General features: G+C 33.8%; 3 protein-coding genes across 3 annotated transcripts in view; 2 read left to right on the top strand and 1 right to left on the bottom strand.

Annotated features, from left to right (window-relative positions):
* The window catches only part of LOC117117231 (mixed lineage kinase domain-like protein), an 11,083-nt gene extending 4,092 nt beyond the window's left edge, over positions 1-6,991 (top strand). Inside the window, exons 3-10 of the mRNA XM_033261477.1 lie at positions 1-41; positions 1,673-1,826; positions 2,026-2,132; positions 2,547-2,749; positions 4,125-4,264; positions 4,995-5,044; positions 5,849-5,980; positions 6,868-6,991. Of these exons, the coding sequence (XP_033117368.1) occupies positions 1-41; positions 1,673-1,826; positions 2,026-2,132; positions 2,547-2,749; positions 4,125-4,264; positions 4,995-5,044; positions 5,849-5,980; positions 6,868-6,929 (889 nt within the window). The 3' untranslated portion in view covers positions 6,930-6,991. The remainder of the gene's footprint in view (positions 42-1,672; positions 1,827-2,025; positions 2,133-2,546; positions 2,750-4,124; positions 4,265-4,994; positions 5,045-5,848; positions 5,981-6,867) is intronic.
* A 6,905-nt stretch (positions 6,992-13,896) lies between these two features.
* Positions 13,897-23,166, top strand: part of LOC117117151 — an 18,498-nt gene continuing 9,228 nt past the window's right edge. The window contains exons 1-6 of the mRNA XM_033261362.1: positions 13,897-13,990; positions 17,607-17,849; positions 18,467-18,630; positions 18,832-19,177; positions 20,467-20,538; positions 20,776-20,876. Of these exons, the coding sequence (XP_033117253.1) occupies positions 13,978-13,990; positions 17,607-17,849; positions 18,467-18,630; positions 18,832-19,177; positions 20,467-20,538; positions 20,776-20,876 (939 nt within the window). The 5' untranslated portion in view covers positions 13,897-13,977. The remainder of the gene's footprint in view (positions 13,991-17,606; positions 17,850-18,466; positions 18,631-18,831; positions 19,178-20,466; positions 20,539-20,775; positions 20,877-23,166) is intronic.
* Positions 20,979-23,166, bottom strand: part of LOC117117117 (transcription factor Adf-1-like) — a 7,079-nt gene continuing 4,891 nt past the window's right edge. Inside the window, exon 4 of the mRNA XM_033261316.1 lies at positions 20,979-22,390. Coding sequence (XP_033117207.1) covers positions 22,036-22,390 — 355 coding nt within the window. The 3' untranslated portion in view covers positions 20,979-22,035. The remainder of the gene's footprint in view (positions 22,391-23,166) is intronic.

Below are 23,166 nucleotides of genomic sequence, written 5' to 3'. Positions count from 1 at the left end.
GGTCACTGGAATTGAAGACATCAACAGGAAAATGGATAAACGTAATTAAAAAATACCGTTTATAAATTATTTTTCATAAAAAATTTGTTCAAAGGTTCTCTGATATTTGTGTTTTAATTTTTCAGATTTTATAGTCGTGTTTTTAAAGTCTAGACCTAAGTCAATATGTATGATATTCCACCTGTGGTGAAATTGGAAAAAAGAAAACTCTCAAAAATATCAATGTAAAAAGAAGATCAAATAATTTTAAAAAAATAAAAATAATTCAGTTTTTGCTAATTTACAGGAGATTTAATACAACATTTTAATACAGTCAGTAATGCAAATAAGTTTGTTTTTTGCCAGACTATGTTTATTTTTTTAATAATAGGGCCTAGTGTTTCTTTACGACATATTTTTGTATAATATACATTTCTTAAAATTTTTTTTTGATTTTTATTATTATATTTAGACTTATTATTTCTCTTGTCACAGCTACAAAAAGCCATAAATTGTCAGATCAGCAGATCTAGCCAGTACATTTCAAATGATCAGTACGTTTATTATGTTGAACTGATCACTTTAGACACCTTAGTAAATTTTAATGTGTTTACTGTACTTGTTGTGTCCAGTGGCCTATTCTGATTGATGGCTCTGACTACACAATAAATTGGTTGTTAACATCCAAAGCAACTTACTTTACCATTTATTTCCTTTAATTTACTGTTATTTTTTCACACATTTTATAACAAAAAGGGGAGTGCTCAGGTACTGTGAACACCACCCTCCCCATTGCCCTGGTGATCAGTGGCGTATCTAGCAGTATTAAAGTGGGCGGGGATACACATCTAGGGGGGGGGCGCGACCGACCAAATATGAGGGGGCGTGGAATTATTGTGTGTCTAAAGGTGTGCTTCAAGACATTGGTGGATGTCAAGATGGTCCTATGCACATAAATATATGATTATTTAGGTTTAAACAATGCAGGTTTTTAAACAATGGTCTGGGCAATAATAATCAACATCAAGGCATTAATACTTTTGTGGTCTGCCATATTATTATCTAAGTAACAATAGTGAAAATATAAATACCATTTATTATTATTATTATTATTCTTGCTGCTGTTGCTGCTGCTGCTGCTGCTACCTCTGCCGCCGCTGCTGCTGCTGTTGTTATTATTCTCATCAACATCATTATTGTTGTTGATAAATACCAGGATAAAATCTTATTTATTTATTTATTTATTAGCCACCCCCCCTCCCCCTCTGTAGATACGGCACCGTTTGTTCTGTTTTGTTAGTTATTGTTTGTTTGTTGAGGCGGAGGGTTTAGAGGATACCCACACCTTGTGTTGGGCTCTAAGCCCATGGTGTCCTCCTGGCACCCCCCCCCCCTTTGGCCATTTTCTGATTTGTTGTCCCGAATATGTAATAAGTAAATTATTAATATTAATTTACAGAAAATATTATTGTGCGGAATAGCGTCAAAGGCTCTCGGCGTTAGGAGAACATGCAAAGACAGAAGAACAATGGTTATTTCAATACCTAATAATCATTAACTGAGGAAGCGACCATGGCTGTACTCCTGCCATTAACGAACCCATATATTTAATGTACCATACTATTGTACTAGGTTGAAAATACAATTGATATTTACATCTATTTAGATTTAATTTATTTTATCTTCACACTAGAGAATTCACAAAATGTGCCACAGGATTTAAAAGAAATAAATATTCAGGATTTGGAACAGATGAAGAAACAACCTAGTTTTGAGGATGGCACGTTTGGGGAACTGTACATTGCCAAGTACAAATTATTTGGTGGAAAAGTAGCAGTTAAAAAATTGTACGTGTGACCTTTATTTATACTCTAGTATTTCCCCATTTCTCTTCTTGATTAAATTTTGCAGGAATATTTTTATTTGTATGTTTGTACAACATTGGGGTAGGAGGTTAATAATTTGCATGTCATCTTAAATTTACTATTGCTATTCACCATTCTCAAAACAATAACAATACAAACATTCCTCCTTCTGTATATTTAGATTTGAAGGCCAAGATATTAAAAGAAATTTGAGAGAAGAAGCCATGAAACTGAAGAAGTTTGATTCACCAAACATTGTCAGGCTTTGGGGCATTTGTACAGAAGGAAGTATGCATACCAGATTCTACAAACAAAAATTTGCTTTTTTTCTTATAAATATAAGAACAATCATGATGAGATGGAATTGAAATGGTTTTACATCATCTACACTCAGTTACTTCTGATCGTGAATGAGGGGTCATATGACTATAGTCTTTCTTATGAGCTTCTTGTAATAATTTTAGCATTGAAGTGCATGAACCATATAGTGTTAAACTGTTTTAAGTCGACTTCGCCTAATTCAAATAATTTCTATTTTACATGTCAAATTGTTGTGTTTTCCTTTAATTAACAATTTGTAAGTGGAACAATTTTTCAGTGCCATTTTGGATTCGACTTAGGCAATTTAAACTGTATATAAAGAAATGTATTATTTATAAACAAATCCTGATCTGATAACTTATAAATCTATTTTATTTTTAGATAATAATATGATTGTATTTGAATACATGGAAAATGGGCACTTGAGAAAGTTTCTTGATGAAAATAGCCAACTCACCAATGCACAGAGACTTCAAATGGCTTCCAATGCTGCATCCAGCCTTTTCTATGTCCATAATCAAAAATGGCTACATCGCAATCTGACGTCAATGAAATATCTTGTTGGCAATAACTTTGAAGTTAAGGTTAGACATTGATTTCATTTTTGTCTGTATATATTTGCGTACAGAATGATGTTTTAATATCTATTGATTCCTCTGAATTTGACACACTAAGTTGATCACCATCTCCTTCTACATCTACATGCTATGGTTTTTCCGGTGTTGCCCTCAATTGGATTTCATCTTATTCAAGTTTCTGTACACAGTCTGTTGTCATTGATGGGATTTCCTCAAATCCTGAATATATATCATATGGGGTTTATCAGGGGTGTGTGATCGAACCTCTTTTGTTTATTTTATACACAACTCCATAAGACCTTGTGAAGGCACATGGTATGTGTTGCATGGTTTATGCAGATGACATTTAAATATACACCATATACTTTTAAACCATCCAAAATCTTACCAACTTTGAGCAGGATTTCAGCATGTATTCATGATATTAAACAGTGTTCAGCTTCAAATAACCTCCTCCTTAATGAAACCAAAACTCAACTTGTACATTTCAGCTCACGTTTAGATGTCCTTGGCATATTTCTTCACCTTTTTCTAAGTTTTTTATTGAACCAGTTCCATTTGTCCGTAACATTGTGGTCATTTTTGACTCCTCTCTCAATATGCATTCCCATATCAATTCCATATGTAGTTCTTCAAATCTTGCTCTTCAGAATATTTAACCTACTTCACAGTGTTTCTAAATTTCAACTTTCAAAACTACAGCGCATTCAAAATAGTGCTGCACGACTCATCACTCTACAAAGATGCAACACTCATATTAACCCAACTTTACATGATCTCCATTGGCTTCCTGTTGAACAACGTATTGCATATAAGATTCTTCTCATTATCATAAATGGTTTTGCACCTGGTTACTTGGCTGACGTCATTGAATATTACAGTCCACCTTGGTCCCTTTGTTCTTCTGATAAACACCTTCTCCACACACCTAAAACCGTCACTAAAACGTATGGTGGAAGACCACTTATGTCACCATCTCCTTCTTCGCTGCTCTTTTTGATTTTTGTTTTATTTTTATTGTTTATTATGTTGTTGTTAAGCGCCTAGAGGTTATTAACCTTAGGCGCCACATTAATATTGATTATTATTACTATATTATCATCTTTACTTAATGAATACATTGCGGTTGGAACGTGGGGGGTACAAATCCCCTCAATATATTTGAGGGATGTGTCCCCTGTTCCCTCCCCACCATCATCTGTGCCCATGCTGGTAGCTACCATTGCCATTTCATGTTGATTGATTGAACTAGAGTTATCAAAATCCAAAGATCCCTTGATGGATTTGGTTTTTTCCCCCATTTCTTACTTTTTTTTTTCATTTACTTAATAAAAATTTTACAATATTGTAATTTATACAAATACTATTATTTTGAACACAGCTAAGTGATGTTGGCTTTTCTAAGACATGGGAGTCGGCTCGAAAGTATAGTACTGTACAATCTCAAGCAAAACGATATCATGCCCCAGAGCTTTTGAAAAGTGCTAAACAAGTGTATGATTTTAAATGTGAAATATATTGGTGAGTAAATAGAATTAACATTAATATTGTGACAGTAAATTTAATTCATAAAATCAGGGAACTTTCACTGTTCCCGGATAAAATATGTTATTTAATTATAATACAGCTGCGACCTCTAGAGCACACGCTAGCTTACCTACGCCCCACTTTGGTGGGTGTATCAGTTGTTTGGAGAAGTGTCCTGCTTGGATTGTAGCTACGACATATCAAGTGGTCCTTGTGGTCAAGTGGTATGACACTCTCCTTGACAGCGAGAGATTGATTCCCTCCAGGGAGGCTTTTTTAAACAATTAATTGATAAGTAACATTTTCATTGATAGGCTATACTCGATATGATATTTACATCTACATTTTCTTTATTCGAGCATTGTTCCTACCATTTTTTGATTTTGTATATAATATATAATATATATATATATACACATCATTCCTTGACCGAACAAAACTTACACTCTTACACCTATGGATGACTGAATGATAAATATTTTATAAAAATAATCAAATAGTTTGAATCTATAATAGTTGGATGAGGCACACTAAAGCAATATAATAAATGAAAGGTGTAGCCACTTCAGTTTGCTATAGAACAATATAAAAAATGAGAGAACTCAGAACTTAAATTAATTATACATTTATTTTCTCTAGCTTTCGTCCACTTAGTAGACTTTATCAGGAAACTATACAAAAGCAATATATTTAGTCTTGTTTTTGTATTTCTTCTTTTCTACAGTTTTGGGATTGTCTTATGGGAGATATTTACTGGAAAGGAGCCATACAAGGGTAAGATAAAAAAAAAATATATATATATATTTATTTATAATGTGCATCTTTGGGCATCAGGGCCAAGGATACCAAATAGCAAATTAGAGTCACTTTTTTAAGTGGCAATCCTTTCACAAGACAAACAGGCCTACGCGCAAGATGCTCAGAGACTAAAGCTGCGTTCACACCAAATCTTGGATCCAGTCCAGTGCCCGGAAAAAATCATGAAAAATGGCTTCAATGGTCAAAAATAGGACCGTTCACATCACATTCTAATATTTCCATACCGGACTCTGGATCTGGACGGATAAATCTGAGAGCCATTGGGCGTATTCGACTGGTTCATTTCGTTGACTGCGATTTTTTGTTGACAACAAAAAGTAACGTAAACCAGAGTGCGTTAATCAGCGTTAAGTTACCCATGTGAACAAAACAAACATGACCGATTCGTCAGTTTAGCAAAAACATTTGCATTAATATAATGTAGATTAAATTTCAGAAAATTAAAATTATAATATTTACCCATGAGAAGGTAGCTTAAGTCTGATTTTGATAATTATAGAGTGAAGTTATTTTGGTCGTGAGAAAAATCCTGTTGTGACAGGAACTGAACCCAAGACCCTGGAATTGGAAGGCAAGCACCTTAACAACCAAGCTCTATTCAAAATGTGATTCTTTTGCTTCAAACATTTCCAGTGTGGGAAACGTTTTTTTTTAATACTAGGTACGCAACTGTTGTAGACAACAAAAGAGCATCAGTTTATTGTACAGTATATTATATGATTTTGTTAAATTTTGTAAGTGTAAGTAAATGTTTTCCAGGAATGAGTCCAATGGATATTATGGAGAGTGCAAAAAAAGAGGAACTGCTGCCTATGGATAATTTGGGATCACATGGTGAATTGATTTCGAAGTGTATGGCAGGTAATCCGCTTGAAAGGCCAACCATGAATGGTATGTTGCTCTTATTTTAATAAGTTTAATATTGGGAATAATAATTACATTTATTATTAATTTTATTTATTATTAAATTATACATTATTGTCCCTAGTAATAGCTGTGTCTAATATTAATACTGTTTAACTAATTTGAGTGTATATTATGTGTTTATGACTAAACCAATGTGTACTTTTATTCACCACATAAAAAACTCAACCCATGTCACATTCATTATGAAATGTAATTTTAATATATTTAAAAGAATTATAATATGACAATATTTTTTATTTATGATACTTCATGGCAATTACCTGAGATGAATTAATCATTATTGTTAAAGCAGCATAGCTCAATTTGCTAAACTGGTGGCAGTCACTGTGTGTGTGTGTGTGTGCTAAATCATGGAGATCCTTTGATACCTGGTTAAATTCCATACGCTGCTCTACTTGTGTATATAAAAAAGTGCACCGGCGTTCAGGAGATGGTCTCATGTGAAATATGGCTTATGTGCACTTTTAAGGAACGCAGTGCACTCTTTGGGAAAGTGTAGGGGTTGTTTCCCGGTGTATTACCCAGAAGAACCCCACTGGAACTAAGTCTTCGGACTTTCGTGGGTTATTTTTGGCAGGGGACCCAAGACTCCTAGAAGTCATAGAAGTCTCCCGGAAATTGGTACGGCCTTTCGCACTCCCGCAAACAAGCAAGAATCTGCGGGAAATAATTAATCTCACACAAATTCGTAATATTTGATTGTTCTTACTAATTTCTTATCAGTTGTCTCATGGAAATCATTGCCAATAGGTCTCACCGTGGGCAGCACATTTAACAGATCTTCCAGAAGAGACTTTTTCCAACTTGGAAGAAGTCTAATTCAATCTAATTGTTTTTATCCATTTTTTCAGAGATTACTGATGAATTGGAAGCCATAAAGCATCAAGATTGTGAACAGAAAACTGTAGAATAAACAATTGATGGTTACAGGGCTTCCAAGAAACAAAATAAAATAAAGAAATAAGAAGCTTAGATCAAAAAAAGAATTAAAGGAAATGTTTGAGAATTTTTTTACCCTTGTACACCATTAATTTAAGGTTTTTTTTTTTAAAATACGTCGTGGAAAACAGGTCAAACTTGGTTTACAAATTTAAATACATTAACAATGCAATATATTATTGTGGAAGTGGTTTGACGCAGTGGGGAAGGTTTGGTTTCCCAACCTCGCGGTCAGGGGTTTCAATTCCCTCACTGTGTATTTCACTTGTGTCCTTGGACAAGGCGCTTTATCTGCATTGCTTGTCTCCACCCAGGAGTATAAGTGGGTACCTGGTTGGGTTAAATGCCAAAATACGCTGATGTAGCTGCTGCAACGTTATGCAATACTCCTTCAGGGAGCTTGAGTTTGTGTTCCATAGACGTTTAATCCAATGACCGGGGGTAATTATTTGAAGAGCTTAGAGGCCTGGTAGCGTTAAGCACTATATAAGTCTAATATATTGTTATACTATTATAGGTAAATGCAATAACAGTAACATTAGAACTTTTACCAAGTTTTTACTGAGCAAAAAATCATTAGGAAACATGTTGATTGCCGACTAGCACCCGCCCTCCCCCACCCTTTTGGAAAGTTAAATAAAGGGGGAAAAAAAAGAAAAAGTATGTTTTTTTTTCGAATTCGGCGTATCTCTTGATCACCCCCTCCCCATTTCATCCTCCGCCTTTCGGACATCTCTGGATCTGCTCCTGCTATACATCAAAGATTAGGGAAGTTTCCGGTAAGGTTCTAAATACAGGCATCACCCCCAACCTAATCAAACTACTGTGACCCATATACCCCCAGCATACCTATAGCTATAAACATGAATGAATGAGGGCCTGTTAATTTATAAGCCATACAAATTCCTTGGTTGGATTGTACAGGTACCATAAAACCTCGAATTGAAGCCCAGTGGGCTTAATCTCGAGATGAAGCCCATCTCGATTTGAAGCCCCCCCCTCTTATACACATCTGTTGGGCTTCTATTCAAGATAGCATAGGCGTCTTTTCGAGATAGTACAGTACCGTAAGTCTACATACACTGTACATGAATTTCAGAAAACAAATTAAATTAAATATAAGTTTGGTTTATACAGTAGTTTAGGTGATTTAATGCCAGTTAAATACACTGCATGATACAGTATTCATTTTGAAAAGAAGTCCCCCCTCTTTACTTTGCAAAAGCAGTCTTGAAAAGAAGCCGATCCACAGTTCGCAAAAAATTTTTTTTGAAAAGAAAAAAAAAACACAGGGCTTCAATTCGAGGATTTACGGTATGTCAAAAATGTGAGTAAGTCATTTAAATGCGAAAGAAAAAAATTGAAGGGAAAAAGCAAATGTTACAGTTCTTTTTAAATTAAGAAATGCTTATTGCTTATATTGAACAAGATCCTGCCGTGAGTTTTGTACCGCGATAGTTATATGTTATCAGTTTGTTATAATTTTAAGAGGTAATATATTTAATGATACCACTTTTTAAAAAACTTAATACCATTTTTGTATTATTTTAGTAGTATGTGGTTTTATACAGAAAGTATAGGCCTATAAAAATATTTTGCTTGATCGATGTCTTCATGGCCCACGTTCAAACAATCACATACTACAGCAGCGACAGTCGTCGGGGCATTTTTTTACGTCAAGTGGTCGATGGGTGTATCAAAGCATGGAGGTAGCCTTTAAAATCAAAGTATTAATAATAGCGTGGCTTCGAAAGAAACAAAAAATCGTTTGATTGAAGGCCTATTACGGATTTGTTACGGGAGAGTTGTTATAGAACGTAGTTTATATGAAGCATGTTTCCTACCATTGCTATTCTGTATTCTTATTTCTTTGTTCCATAACTGTTTTTTTTAATGAATTGTGTATAGGCCTTCAGTACTTTGTTTTTTAGTTCTACAATGATGTCCAAATAAATTTCGAAATGCTGTATTTAATCTCATTTACTTGAATCACTCTGTGTTTGTTCATACACTCTATTCTTTTGTATCAGAAAATGGCTACATTGAGTCATTCTGAATGCATCTTTAATTTCTGTTGGATGGTATAGTTTGTCAGCTTTATAGGCCTATGAACACTACATGCTAAAAGAAGTAAAGACGTCGAGGAGAAGGTGGAATCGGTCATTCAAACCTCTACTATTCCGTAGGCCTAAGTAAAGCACTACAATTTTTTTATTTTTTTATATAAGAACACATTTTAAAAGAACACTGAGGCTGAATTGCTTTAAAATTAAGAACAAATTGAGGCTGAGGTAAAATGTCAAATGAGGTTTTTTAATTATTTTTTTAAAGTAGAAAAACAAAAAATATATATCTGTACCTTATGTGCAGTAGTTGTGACTATGTAATACACTATTAAAAACTGGTTACGGGCCTAGCCCCCTAAATCCGCCTGTTGGTTAGTAGCGATCATGCTACAAGCGTGGTGTAGGTCTTTACCCGTTGACTTTCCCTTCTAGAACCTCTTTTGTAATCCCCTCCCTTATAAAAATGTCCCAGGAATTTTATTTTTCTATTTTTAATTTCTTTAAGTAGATTTCTTTTGGTGTAGGCCTACCATTTCCAAGACTCCATCTTCGAATTGAGTCTGGAAGTTTATTTGTCTCTCTCACATACTCGGCCCCCGGCATGAGAGGGGAAGGTTTTCAATATCTGTCAAAAAATCGGAAAACATCAAAAATTCATTTAAAATTTTGAATAGCTCATTTTAAATAACAGGATCAAATAAGAATTGATTTTTTTCGCTCATTTACAAACATTTTACTGTGCAAAAAAACCCCTTATGGGGAGGATCTTAATCTGACTGGAACTTTTGGGGTCCAGTGGTTATCCTGAAAAAATGTTAAAAACCATGACCGCCACCTTAATTTCAAAATGCTCTTCTGGTATGTTTGAGCATGCTTTCAAAGGAATTACAATTTTTGTGAATTAAAACTGAATCGATTTGATATATGTGCAAATTGAAGAATCGGCAGTAGGATATACATGCAATATTGTTAGTAGATCAAGTTATAGTCTACAGATAGGATCATGTCATATACATCATCATCATCATCTTCCTTTACTGTGCAGAACGTCTTTGGAGTAGTCGCACAAAAACTACAGTACATATGTTATAGGCTTCTATTATGTTGGCTAAATATTAAAGTAGACCTAAGTACTGAAGGCAATACACGGAGTTTCAAATTACAATGAGTATAACCAAATTATAAACCATTTATGCACAATAGCAGCCTTTATTATTTATAAAACATGGTTATTAGCTGACACAATACATGGAACCAAACCGATATACAGTAGAACCCCTATTAAGGGACACCATCGGGACCCAAAAAAAGTATCCACTTAATAGGGGTGTCCCCAGAATAGGGGTACCCCTGTACCACTATTCAGGAGACACTGACCAAAAATGTGAAATTGTCCCTTAATAGGGGTTTTTCGCATGGTTTCGTACAATTTTTTTTAACCATGTTTATAGAGGGTGACCCTTTCAGCGTATCCTACAAGGTCGGTGATATTCACGGGTCCTCTTTAAATAAATGAAATAATGTGATGCTTTTATCAGCGAAGTCTCTTTATGAGGCTTAGAGAGTGGAGTTGTTTTTGTCGTGAGAAAAAGTCCAGCAGTCACAGGAATTGAACCCAGGACCTAGGGATCAGAGGTAAGCACTTTAACCATTGAGCTATTTAACTCCACTCCAACGATGATGACATAGATTCAATAATGATATAGATGTTTGGGAAAAAAAACGCATTATACTGTAGATTCAATGATGACGTACATAGATTCTTTGTAATTATAATTCAGTTGGCCTAGGAATGAGTGACAGTGGACACTAATTTATAACAATAATTTGCAATGCAAAAACAATGATGTGAAATAGATTCTCCAACGATGATGACATAGATTCAATAATGACATAGATGTTTGGAAAAAAAAACTCATTATACTGTAGATTCAATGATGACGTACATAGATTCTTTGTAATTATAATTCAATTGGCCTAAGAATGAGTTACAGTGGACACTAATTTATAACAATAATTTGCAATGCAAAAACCAATGATGTGAAATGTTATTAAAACAACAAAAGTTGTACATATTCCCGATGTTTTTCCATGTGATTCGAGTGCATTAACTAAGTACAATATTCTTTTAAATTGAGCTTTCTATTGGATGTGCAAAATAGAGTGTGAATAGAATAACAACTTAGAATGAGGATGCAGGCGGTATATATATATACACACACTAAACAAGAAATCCACATTATTGGTTTATAATGGTCAAAATTTATACCACCCTATCGTATCTTTGATTATAGTACAGAAGTGCATAAATCGCACTTATAAAGTTGTTTTGTGTTGGTAGAAGAGCGGAACTCCCTCAAGGGGAGGGTGGATAATGGGAAATGAGAAGGCACGAGCGGGGAGGGGGTGGTTTTGGGAGGGGCATCTCCTCACATTTGAGATTTTTTTAAATTAGTAGACTGCTAGACGATCTTAGGTGGCATCTGAAAAGAAGTAATAATAGAAAGTGTATGTTTTACCAGAGTACACAAAAGCACACAAAAAGACGAGTGACCATTATTTTATTTTTCACGGTAAACGAAGTGGGTGGCTAGTCACCCTATTCACCCCCTATCAGCCACTGTGATAAAATGTAGAAGCATTGCAACTAATTCCAGAGCGGCCTGTGGAGCTTTTTTCCTGTACATTATAGGCGTTTTGACACTTAGCTGTTTATGAAATGTTAGAACCATTCCTGATGATGACACAATTAATGTCGAAATATTGAATTCCAACACGATGGCGTGCATTTCAATACTTGGAGTATGTATTGTACTTTCTTAGAACCATGATTATTAATAGGTCCATGTTAGAACATTGTTAATCTGTCTGAACTTGTTTTGTCGATTGTTTCCGATCATTTTATACCTCCAACAAAGGCGTGGCAATCATATGGTCAATAAACAACAATTTCAATAAGCATCCGCCAAAGAGCTTCACCCATGTTCACTCCCTTGGGAATGCGTTAGAGAACAAAAAGTACTACTTGGTAATACAGATTACCATCTTATCTGAGATTACGTAAAGTACAAGCAAATTCAAAATAAACCATTGGAACAGTGCTTCATTGACTAACAGTTAACACCAATTAGCAATTTGGAGGAATTAATAAACAATTTCCCACGAGTTAAGCGAAGAAAAGGACGGATACAATAAATTAATTTAAATATAAAGCGGATTACAAATACCGGTAACTCAAAAATGATCCCACTTAAAAAAATACAAGAAATAATAATAATAATAATAATAATAATAATAATAATAATAATAATAATAATAATAATAATAATAATAATAATAATGATGATGATGATGATGATGATGATGATGATGATGATGATGATGATGATGATGATGATGATGATGATGATGATGATGATGATGATGTAGGCTTCTTAGTTTTTTAAGCCTATAATGAATTGGCTGTTTTATAGCTTGAAATTGAAAAGTTAAAATGTGTCATTTTCAATTAAAAAATATACAAATACAGTACAGAAATAACAAATTTATTGTCAACCATACTTTTTGTTACAAATGTTAAACTAATTAACAGTTGAAATAAACTTAAAGATAAGCAACATTTAGCTGTGTAGGTCTATGTTAGGCTAAGTTCATATCACCTCTGTTTAGACCTAGGTTAGTCCTCCACATACATACATTTAATGTAAATTGTATTATCGACACCCTCCTCCGGCCATGGAGAAGTACAGTTCGAACGTGATGTATCAGAATGGTATAAATCAGAGTGGTCAAATAAAATATTGCTAAAACCTTCATTAATTAATTATTCAAGACTTCAAGTTTCTCCTGAACAGTACAAAAATATTTGTTGGACACAAAACAAATTTTCTTGGGGCAAGTCTAAAATTTAAATTAAGATCTAATAAACTACCCCTTGATTGTGAAGCGTGTAAATGGTCAAATGATATTTCAGGCATTTGCACCCTATGTGAAAATGGAGAAATTGAAAATGTCAAGCATTTTTTACTAAATTGTCCTGCTTATCATTAGAAAACAACATTTAACAAATCTTGAAGATGACCTTCTACTCTGTAAAGATTATGATACATGGACACTTTTTTCAACAACAAATGATGATATTAAACTTCAATATGTTTTCTTAGGAGGAGATTCAGTCTTTATTTGTGATGAATCTACCTCTATTTTTGATAATTTCTGTAAAAAATACATCATGAATGCTTGGGAGAAACGCTCACAACTAAAAAATTCACAACAATAGTATAAATATATTTTTGCTTATCAAATTGTGTTTAATGTTTTTTTTTTCTTTTACCACATCGTAGTCTAAGTTAAGTAGGCCTACTTTGGTATAATCTTTTTGTCGTAAGATTTTATCATCTTTAGATTTTATATTTTTAGGTTAGTTATTTTAAGCATTTACATTACAGTTGACCTGTATTTCTGAGTATGAAATGTGATTTTTTATCTCATTTAATTTCATATTTTTTATTGTTATTATTTTATTGTTATTTGCATTTTCTCAGTTGGCCTATATTATTTCTCTGTAAAGCGCTTGGGGCAATGTGCAATATGCGCTATATAAATATAACATTATTATTATTATTATTATTATTATTATTATTATTATTATTATTATTATTATTATTATATGTTATTTTAGGCTACCTTTCTTTAATTTTTGTAATATTAACTCTTATACAGTCGATTGTTATTAAATTTGTTTGTTAAATTTTACCGTTTTTATGTTTGTACGAACGCACCAATTGATATTGAGTGTCACCGATTGAAAGTGTATGTTCAAATCCTTTGGTTCAAATAAATAAGTGAGCTAGACATGCGCAGTTGAAGAAGAAGGCGGGGCTTAGCTTGCATAGCACATGGACGCAGCATAACTTTCTGTCAGGCGGTTTGACAGAGAGACACCTAGCTCAGAGAATGGAGAAACAAGGTATGTAGTACTGTACAAATTGTACGATTTTCTGTTGCTGTATATTTTTTAGTAATCTTTTTCCTCTTGAATATTGATGTAATAACTGGTGCATGTTTCACGATATTATGCAAGTATGTTTCGTGCCTGGAATCATCTGATTGAGGAGAGAGAGGGGCACTGTGTGATGGAAAGTATTTTAAACGAAACATTTGATTTTGAGCAGAGATGTACCGTATGCACTGCAGTGAGCCTAGGCCTGAGATAGAAGAAATCAGCATTCATATGGTGTTTTTCTTTAGATTGCACTGTTCTTTTCTGAAAAATAGTAATTTAGCTTAGAACTAGATCAACATGCTTAACACAATAACATTGTGTCGGATCATCAACATGTACTATTTAAAATACTGTAGGCCTATTTATATTAATTTGTGGAAGAGTGACCCACACTGTGTGCACTGTGTGTGTGTACCTGCCCTTTTTTAGGGCAAATAGAAAAATTTATTAGATTATCACTCCCGCCCGCGTCAAAAATTCGAGAAATATTGATGCGAGATTTAAAAAAAAAAAATTTGCCACATCAAATATATCAATAGCATAAAAATATCAATCAATACATTTTTGTGACTTCAAATACATTTTCTTTAAAAAAAAAACTATAAAATTAAACCAGTTTTTATACAATATTTACTATTACAGACCAAATATTAACAGTCCCTCCCTCATCGATAAAAGCAAAAGCGAAATAATCTATTGTTCCGATTAAAAAAAAAAAAAAACAATTGTTTTTTGTCAATCAAAACCCATCTTGTGTCTTTAAAAAATCAGTTGTACAACATACAACATTTTTTTTCCTACGGGGCGTGGATTTAACGAATGTAAGCGAAGCTGTTAAAGCGATTGCACTTAGTGCGAGACTGACCAATCCTTATTAACTTCTTCGGATGGGACATTTACAGTAGACCACTTGCTGCGCACTGGTGTACTAATCGGAAAGTGTAGGAGATTATCTCCAAATAGACTGATTACGGTGAGTGCTGCGCTGCAGTAAAATTGTTAAATGGTATCCATTTCAATCGCACCAAAATATCTAAGTATGACGCAAAAAATACATTTATTTAATAAATAATAATATTATTATCAATATATCTGTAAACATACAATACAAAATGTGTACTGATTACTATATTACAATTTTCATGACTTTGTAATGATGTCATGACAATAATTCTGAATCTGATCATGGAGGTAAGAAATATATCTGATCATTGTTTATTACTCACAGCTGACCACCCATCACTGCAGTGCAATGTAAACAAAACTTGGCAAAAACTTAGTAGGCTAGGTGGCACCAACAGAACTGGTAAAACCATTAATAAGGTGATCACTAAGGTGATTATAGAGTAATCACAGACCCTGGATCTGTGGTGATGACCCAAGTGTAATAGTTTCAGCTTGTATTAATTAATTATACCTTCATGATTTCAGACACCAGTGAAGCTTAAAAATAAGAGCTATAATAAACGGCTAGGTGTGCGGTAAAAATGGCCCCGGTAAAAATGGCCCCAAGTGACAGGTAAATAAAAATGACCCCAATGATAAAATTCAGTAATAAATGAGTATTTTAAAATCTTCAAATATTTAAATACTTTAAAATAGCAAGAATTAAATCAATAAATAAAAAAAAAACAGCCCCAATTTTAAAATTCATTTTTTTTAATGAATTTTTCAACTATTTAAATGCTGTAAAATAACAAACATTTATTTAATAAATCATTATGATAAAATTCAGTAATGATATTTTTAAAATCTCCTAACTATTTCAATAATAAAATAGCAAAAATTGAATCAATAAATCAAAATAAACTATATGCATATTCAAAAACTAAAATAACTTAGTTTTTTTTTTTTAAGAATCTACCGTTAATGTCAAGTAAGTTGCCATTTATAATAATACTTTTTGCAGGAATAATTAAAAATAAATGAATAAAATAGTCCGTAGATTAAAAAAATAAGCAATAAATAAACTGTCGTCATCACAATTATACTGTAAAGTGCTAGTTGCCACTGTATTCTGTTAAACATTTGTTTCATATCTTATGTATTATAATGTATTGTTTGGGCCACATGCCTATAATAAATACAGTAACTCATTTTAAGAAGAAATCAGGTCTTAATTATGTGAAAGCTGTTTTATGTTTATTTTTATTCTGAATCTTTCTTTTTAAATTCATCATAATCATACATACTCGTAAACTGTCACTCAAAAAAAAAAATTCTTTTTTTTCAAAACTATACTAAATAATGAAAACTGAGATATACTCAAATTTTATATAGTTATGTAAATATTTTAGTTATTCTAAGAATTAAAAAATAAATACATAAGAATTTTTTTTTTTTGGTTAAAATGTTGGGTTTTCATGTAAAAAATACCTGAAAATACACTGCAAACCTCCAAAAACACACTGTGAATGCCATCCAAACCCTTTAGTTATGATTGTAGGACTCTCTTTTTATCATTAAAAAAAAAATTGATGTTCAAAACAACTAATTTTTGCGTGGTTTAGCAATACCCAGGTAGAAGTTAAACATTTCTGGAAATTGTGATTCCGCTTCCGTGAAATTGGCCACAACTAAATAATCCACACATTACATGACAATAGTATTTTAGTATGACAATATTATGCCTTGGATCGCCACAGAATGTGCATTCTGAAAGTGAGTTGCCAAATAAAGAAGGTTGAGAAGCAGGGGTGTAAATCAAATATAGCACTAGACAGTGGTCCTCTTGTATCCTCAAAAGACTACTACCAGACATGGCATTTGTATCCAATGATAATTAAAATTGACAATTGTACTTCTCCTAAACCTACAGTAGCAAAAGTGGTGTTGCACCATAGTGGGATTAATTCTTTCATGGTTAAACTAATAATATACCACCAAATGATAGCTACCAGTCCAGTCCCACCTCAGCCACATAGCTTGAGGTACTGTCTGTAGATTGGTGTTTGTTTTTAATGATCCAGTATGGCAGGCATGTCTTTTGTGCTGACAGAATTGGCAATCTCTGAGTTTAAAATTTGATATTGAACAGATACAATTTTTTTATGTAAAGTTTGGGAACATATTATGTACACTAACCCCTCACCAATTACAATTATATAGCTTGCCATAAATACCACATTCTGTTTACTGGCAATAGGCTCCAAATCTGACCAAAATCCTCTCTCATCTTGACATTGTCAGTCTCAGATGATTACAATTGAAGAAATTGTAATTTGGTTTAACCTAAAAAAATGTATTTGGAATTGGCCCTTGCAACCATATTCACAATAACCAAAGAACATTTAAATTTTTGCTCATTCATTGGGAAGATTTTGCCAAAGTATGACAATCTTACAAAATATGTGATACTGTAATCTCTTTTTTTTAAGCTGATGTCCAGACTATCAAATTTTATTTGACAAAAACATGTGACATGCCTGAATTTGATCATGATGACATCACATCATCAACATATGGGCACATCATGACTATAATAATAGGCATACAAAAGTTTTTTGTCCAAGAAAAGTAATTATCTAGAAAGTTAGTCTTTCCAGCTATGTAACGTTCTTGTTCTTTTCCTGTTCTTCAGAAACTTGTACTCATTATGGACCTGCTACTCACAATGAACCTAACAACAATGTGGCTTTCCATGGTAACATGCAGTCTTTTGGAGCTATGAGGACAGAGATTGGAATGCTCTCTTACAGAAGTGCTATTGCAGACCTGGAAGCTAGTGTAGGCCAACTCAAATTAACAAGTGACTGCCAAGTTGTTGAAAGGATCTGTCGGCTTCTCTCTCATCATGGCCACGACTTGGAAACACAAAATAAAAGTAATTAGATAAGTGGATTAAGGGGTGGGGACATTTGGCCCGGGGGAAGTTGACCCAGGCGCCCACTCTGCTAAATTTAAAAAAATAAAAAGTGGAGAAAAAAAAAGAGAAAAATATAAAAATTTAAGTCTTAGAGTGCCATTTTCGGCCATTTAGGGAGGGGGTATACCACAAAATTTTGTGGTATAGGCCTTCCAGCTCTCAAAGTCTCCCTGGTTGCCCTCTATTTTGGATTCCTGTATTTGCCACTGAACTAGATAGATATTAGTCAATTAAATAGTAGAGAATCAATTTGTGGAAGTTTTACTGTGTGATGAAATCTTGAAAACCTCAAAATTTATGTTTTCATTTACAACAATTCTTGCAGACTTGCAGACATTTTGAAGTGAAGATTCTTAGGTTTTTCACGGCTAATATAATAGCGTATATTTCACTGAATGCAGATAATATACAATAGTTTTGTATGAGTCTGTTGATTTCGCTGAATGCAAAAAATATAGAAGAGTTTTTTTTATGAGTCTGTTGATTTCCAAGGAAATTGTACATGAAGTACATGTGTTGTGTTGAAATTTGAAGATAAATTAAAATGACAGTACTGTAATATCTTTACTTTGCAGATAAGTTGGATGAATTGTTCAAAACATTGAAGAGTGTAGCAGGAAGTACACGTGTAGACGTGCAATCAAGATTGCGTCTACTTCAGTTGTTCAAACTACGAACTAGTGGATGGGGTCGTGCTGCAACTCCAGATAATGCTAAGATTCATGAGCAGAGAGGGCAGGTAACAATCCAATGTCAATATATTTTTATGCAAATTTGTATTATTTCTTTTATCTGACTGTGAACTAAGGGACAGTAGGGGAAATGGCAGATTTTGGACCTGAGTATTTCTTTATTTTATGTGGAATAGTGGAATTTATTTTACAAAATTATCGAAAATTGTTACAGCACTAACAGTTATGATTTATTCTTGATTCTATAGAGTACCGTACATAATGTGACTGGTGTGAGCTGTGCCACCACCACCATACCACCAAGTAATATACCGCAAAGTACAACCAATATGTGTAGTACTGGTAGAACAATAGTATCAAGATATATGCCAACAACCAGTGTTTGTAGTACCACGACCACCACTGTACCAAGATACGGGTTTCAAAATACATATTGTACCACCACCATATCACCGTGGTGTGAGCCTATAAGTACCACCAGTGTGTGCAGTACCAATACCACCACCATACCGCCAAGGTATGTTGGTTCTGCTGAACCTAAGAGTCCGATGTCAACTGTAACTTTAATACTAACTAAACTGCAAGCTGAAAAGTGTAAGTAGCAACTTTTTGTCAGTCCTGTTTGCAACTGTATACAGCACATGTGGGCTAAGTGCAGCCCGCGGGGCGTATGCGGCTTGCCAGCGTATTTTTGCAGCCCGCGAAAATGAATTGTGTGCGTCCCGCCAAGCAACATTGGCTAGGAAACACCTAGCTTTTTATGGCCTGACACCGATCATATGTAAAAAATAAAATTAAAACTGAAAATAAATTGGTGTAAAAGCAGTTCATGGAGGTTTTGAAAGCACACTAGAAACAACAAAATTTGGTGCGGCCCTCGGTGTTAAATCAAAAATTCACTCGGCCCTCCGACCAATTTTTATGCCCACCTTGGTATACGGTATATATTTTGTTTCTAAAATATTTTTCAGTTGCAACATATTTTTGTTAGAAATGTGAAAGTTTTGGTAAATCTAAAAGTACTGTGCACACGGTGCAGTTGTGATGGTATTTGCAAATAAATCATTAAATGGATTAATATGCTAAATATATTGCTTTGCAGATTCTTCTTCAAGCTCTGTCCAGAGTATCAAATTTTCTTTTGACAAAAAACTGTTGTATGCCCATATATAGTCATGATATGCCTATATATGGTCATCATGTGATGTCATCATGACCATATTTAGGCATGTCACATGTTTTGGACAGGGCTTAACTCATCTTCAATATCTATATATTATATTTGTTGCAGGCAGGAAATAATACTAAGCAGCCTATCACAAATAATTTATTTACTTTGAAATAATATATTTATTCCCAAGACAAAGTATAAATTTGCCTGTCCCTCTCTGACCTATGAATCTCTCCCATTAAGCCGGGCACTTGCTGCTGCCAAGGGTTGTCGGCCTCCGCGATTTCATGGTGAAAGCAACATGACAATGTGTGTGCAACAAATCATTTTTAATGCTGATATGTTCAGATGGTTTTGCTTCTTTAAAGAGGGTTGTTAGCCTACCGTCGTGCAACCATCATACTTTATAATTATAGTGTATTACTTTAAATTTTGTCTGTATCTGATTATATGAGGATTGCCATGCCAAAAAACCAGCATCTGTGACCAAATCAGGAAATTTACTTTTAAATATTTTCATAATCCACATTGTAGGCTTTAAAATGATGGGTCATTTATTGCCACGTTTTTATGCTAATTACTCAGTTTAACATCTAGTGACAATACTCTGGTTTTGGGATGGCAAGCCTCGTGTTATAATACACCAAGCTGACAAAATGAAGAAAATATTGCCATTCATGTTTTTTTTTTTTTTTTTTTGGTTTATTTACAGTGATTCTAAAAGGAAAAGTAGCTCTACAGGATGTGTGTGTGTCATGCCAAGTTGAAGTTGCATTCCACCAAGGTAGGCTTGACTTAAAATCAGAGTGTAGAGTTAAACTTGCCTGATTCGACTTTGCTTAACTCGAATAATTTCTAAGTCTGTCTTACTTGCCAAATTGTTGTGGTTTCCATTTATTAACAATCTGTAAGTCAAATACTATTTAAGTCGAACAATTTTTCAATGGCATTTGACTTAGGCAAGTATTTTGTCTTTAACATATATAAAACATTAAAAACATTATCTTGTTTAAATGAACAGAAGCAACATCCAAGTACATAAAGGCTGTGTTGAGTGGGCATGCTTCAGGGGTTGAAGAAGCCAGAGTGAGACTATACAAACTTATCCAGGAAGATGATGATGTAAGTTAATGCATGATTTAAATTACATACTGAATGATGTTGCTGCATTAATAAATTTTTTGTTGTTTTGGCATTTTAACCAACAGATGCATAAATAACATGTACAGTATATAAGTCAATCCAGACATGTTTATTCAGTTAAATATACAAGAGTACCCATATATGTGGCCAAGACGAGGCAAACCAGTAAATCTGCGCAAATCTCGTTTCGGAGATAATAGCCAAATCATGTTGGAATGTCAGCATTTTTATTCTACTTATCGAACCTTTATATATTTATACGTCATGCTATGTTGATATTTTTCTGATTTTCCAACGTTAAAACAACATTTTTTTTAAATTTGGTGATAGTCTGCCTGAGAAATGACCAAAATCCTAAACTTTGAATGCTGATTTCTTGAATGCTGTTCTTTAAACAGCTGTGTGTTTATGAAACATGTCAGATTTAAATGATTCTTTTACTAATTTGTAAATTTCATTTTAATGTTCAACCCTCTACTGTAATAATAACTGAAAATCATTTTTTTGCGAAGAAAGACTGGTTTGGATTGTCTTTGCCACATATACTGTAAGAAGAACGGTATGAACATACAAGATTTTGCATTATCATCACTTTGCAGATCAATACCTTTTTTATTTTACATTAAATGTAATATATATAATCTGGATACTAATTATTTTCATTACTAATTAATTTTTTCTTTAAAAATTCAATATTTATAAAGTGTGAAAATTGTAATATTAATTAACTTTATGTAAATTTATCTTGATGAGAAATTAGAAAGTTGGTGAAGAATGTCAAATTATTAACACAATAATAAAAAATAAACAGCACCACAAATAAATGGAATAGTCCATGGCTATTTTCTCAAGCTTGTGCTTGAACAAACTAGAGCTTACAATAGATGCAGTTTCCTGTGTACTAAAACATATAAAGTCAGACATGCCGACACGATTTTATACAAAACGCTACACAACTAGGTTTGTGCAACAGTTTGTTTTTAATGATGATCCTCTAACTGCCACCAACAACCAACAGACAGCATTGCATTGTCAAGAACTCAGGGACTGTGTATCTGGCTTAAGACAGCATAGTAGTCCTAGACTGCAGGGGGTAGGAGTGGTTCCTGTGAACCTGCCAACAGAGAGATGTTACGAGTTACATACTTATTTCTTGCACAGTGGTTGATAGTGTTTGGTGGGTCATATCAGGTACAGTGATTAACTGATTTTCTGCCTGAAAGATAATTTCATGGATCTTAAATCTCACAAAAGATTTCACATTTTGTGGGAGTTTTTTGCATGCGCAGGCCATGCTTTGGAAAAACAAATCATCTTCATCAGGTTCTGGTACGTGTTCACATTTTGCTGTGTCTTCCTCTTTCTCTGGGACTGCCTCTTTCAAAGCGACTTTTGTTCTTAATCGTTTCAAACTTTTATGCAGCGGTGTCTCCCCAGTAGCGGCCGCATCTTCCTCACCGTTTTCCAGCGGACTGGTAACCTTCTTTTTATGCCTAATGAAAAAAAATTGAATAGATTTATGGTACCATTATTGATATGAGTATGCACCTTTCAAAATCACACCAATTGTAATTTTGTTTGCTAAGAATATATCTTCAAGTAACTGCCACAGTGCTTACTCATGATATATTATAATTTGAATTCAGCATTGCGACGTTTAATCAAGGTACATAATTTCCCACATGCTTTAATATTTCATAATATTAAGACACTATTAGTACTAAATAATTTCTGATGGACTAAAAACTAATGTTACCGAGTATTATAACAGCTGTAAAGGCGGTTTTCCACTAGGTAAATTTATTTGTTTAGCGCTTCATTATTTTCCACTACACAAGTGAAAACATTTGTGATACATATTTTTCACAAACATTGCTGTCGTGTTGACAATGATGTGTTGGTGTGCCATGGTGACACACACATTCATCATTTCCATTCTGTACTCTGTATTCTGTAAAACTGGCTGTGCAAAAATTTGCTTCACAAAAAGCCCATGAAAATGAAAAATGTGCATGTGTATGGTCAACATTTTCGCTTCAAGCAAATAAATTTTGATTAGTGGAAGACCACCTTAACTTAATGATTAATCTTTATTATACATTGCTATGGATTTGTGTAATACTCGGCATATTTGCAGAAGCGGTTGGCGCATTGATTGTGGCTTGGACTCCCAACCTTGAGGTCAGGGGTTTGAAACTCTCGATGCGCAAGTCGCTTGTGTCCTTGGGCAAGGCACTTTATCTACGTTTGTCTCTCTCTACCCAGGAGT

This window comes from Anneissia japonica, unplaced genomic scaffold (assembly GCF_011630105.1).
Source record: "Anneissia japonica isolate Jap-2015-1 unplaced genomic scaffold, ASM1163010v1 scaffold287835_len3118868_cov185, whole genome shotgun sequence".
In the NCBI taxonomy this organism is placed as follows: domain Eukaryota; kingdom Metazoa; phylum Echinodermata; class Crinoidea; order Comatulida; family Comatulidae; genus Anneissia; species Anneissia japonica.
This window is presented reverse-complemented; position numbering and strand designations above follow the sequence as displayed.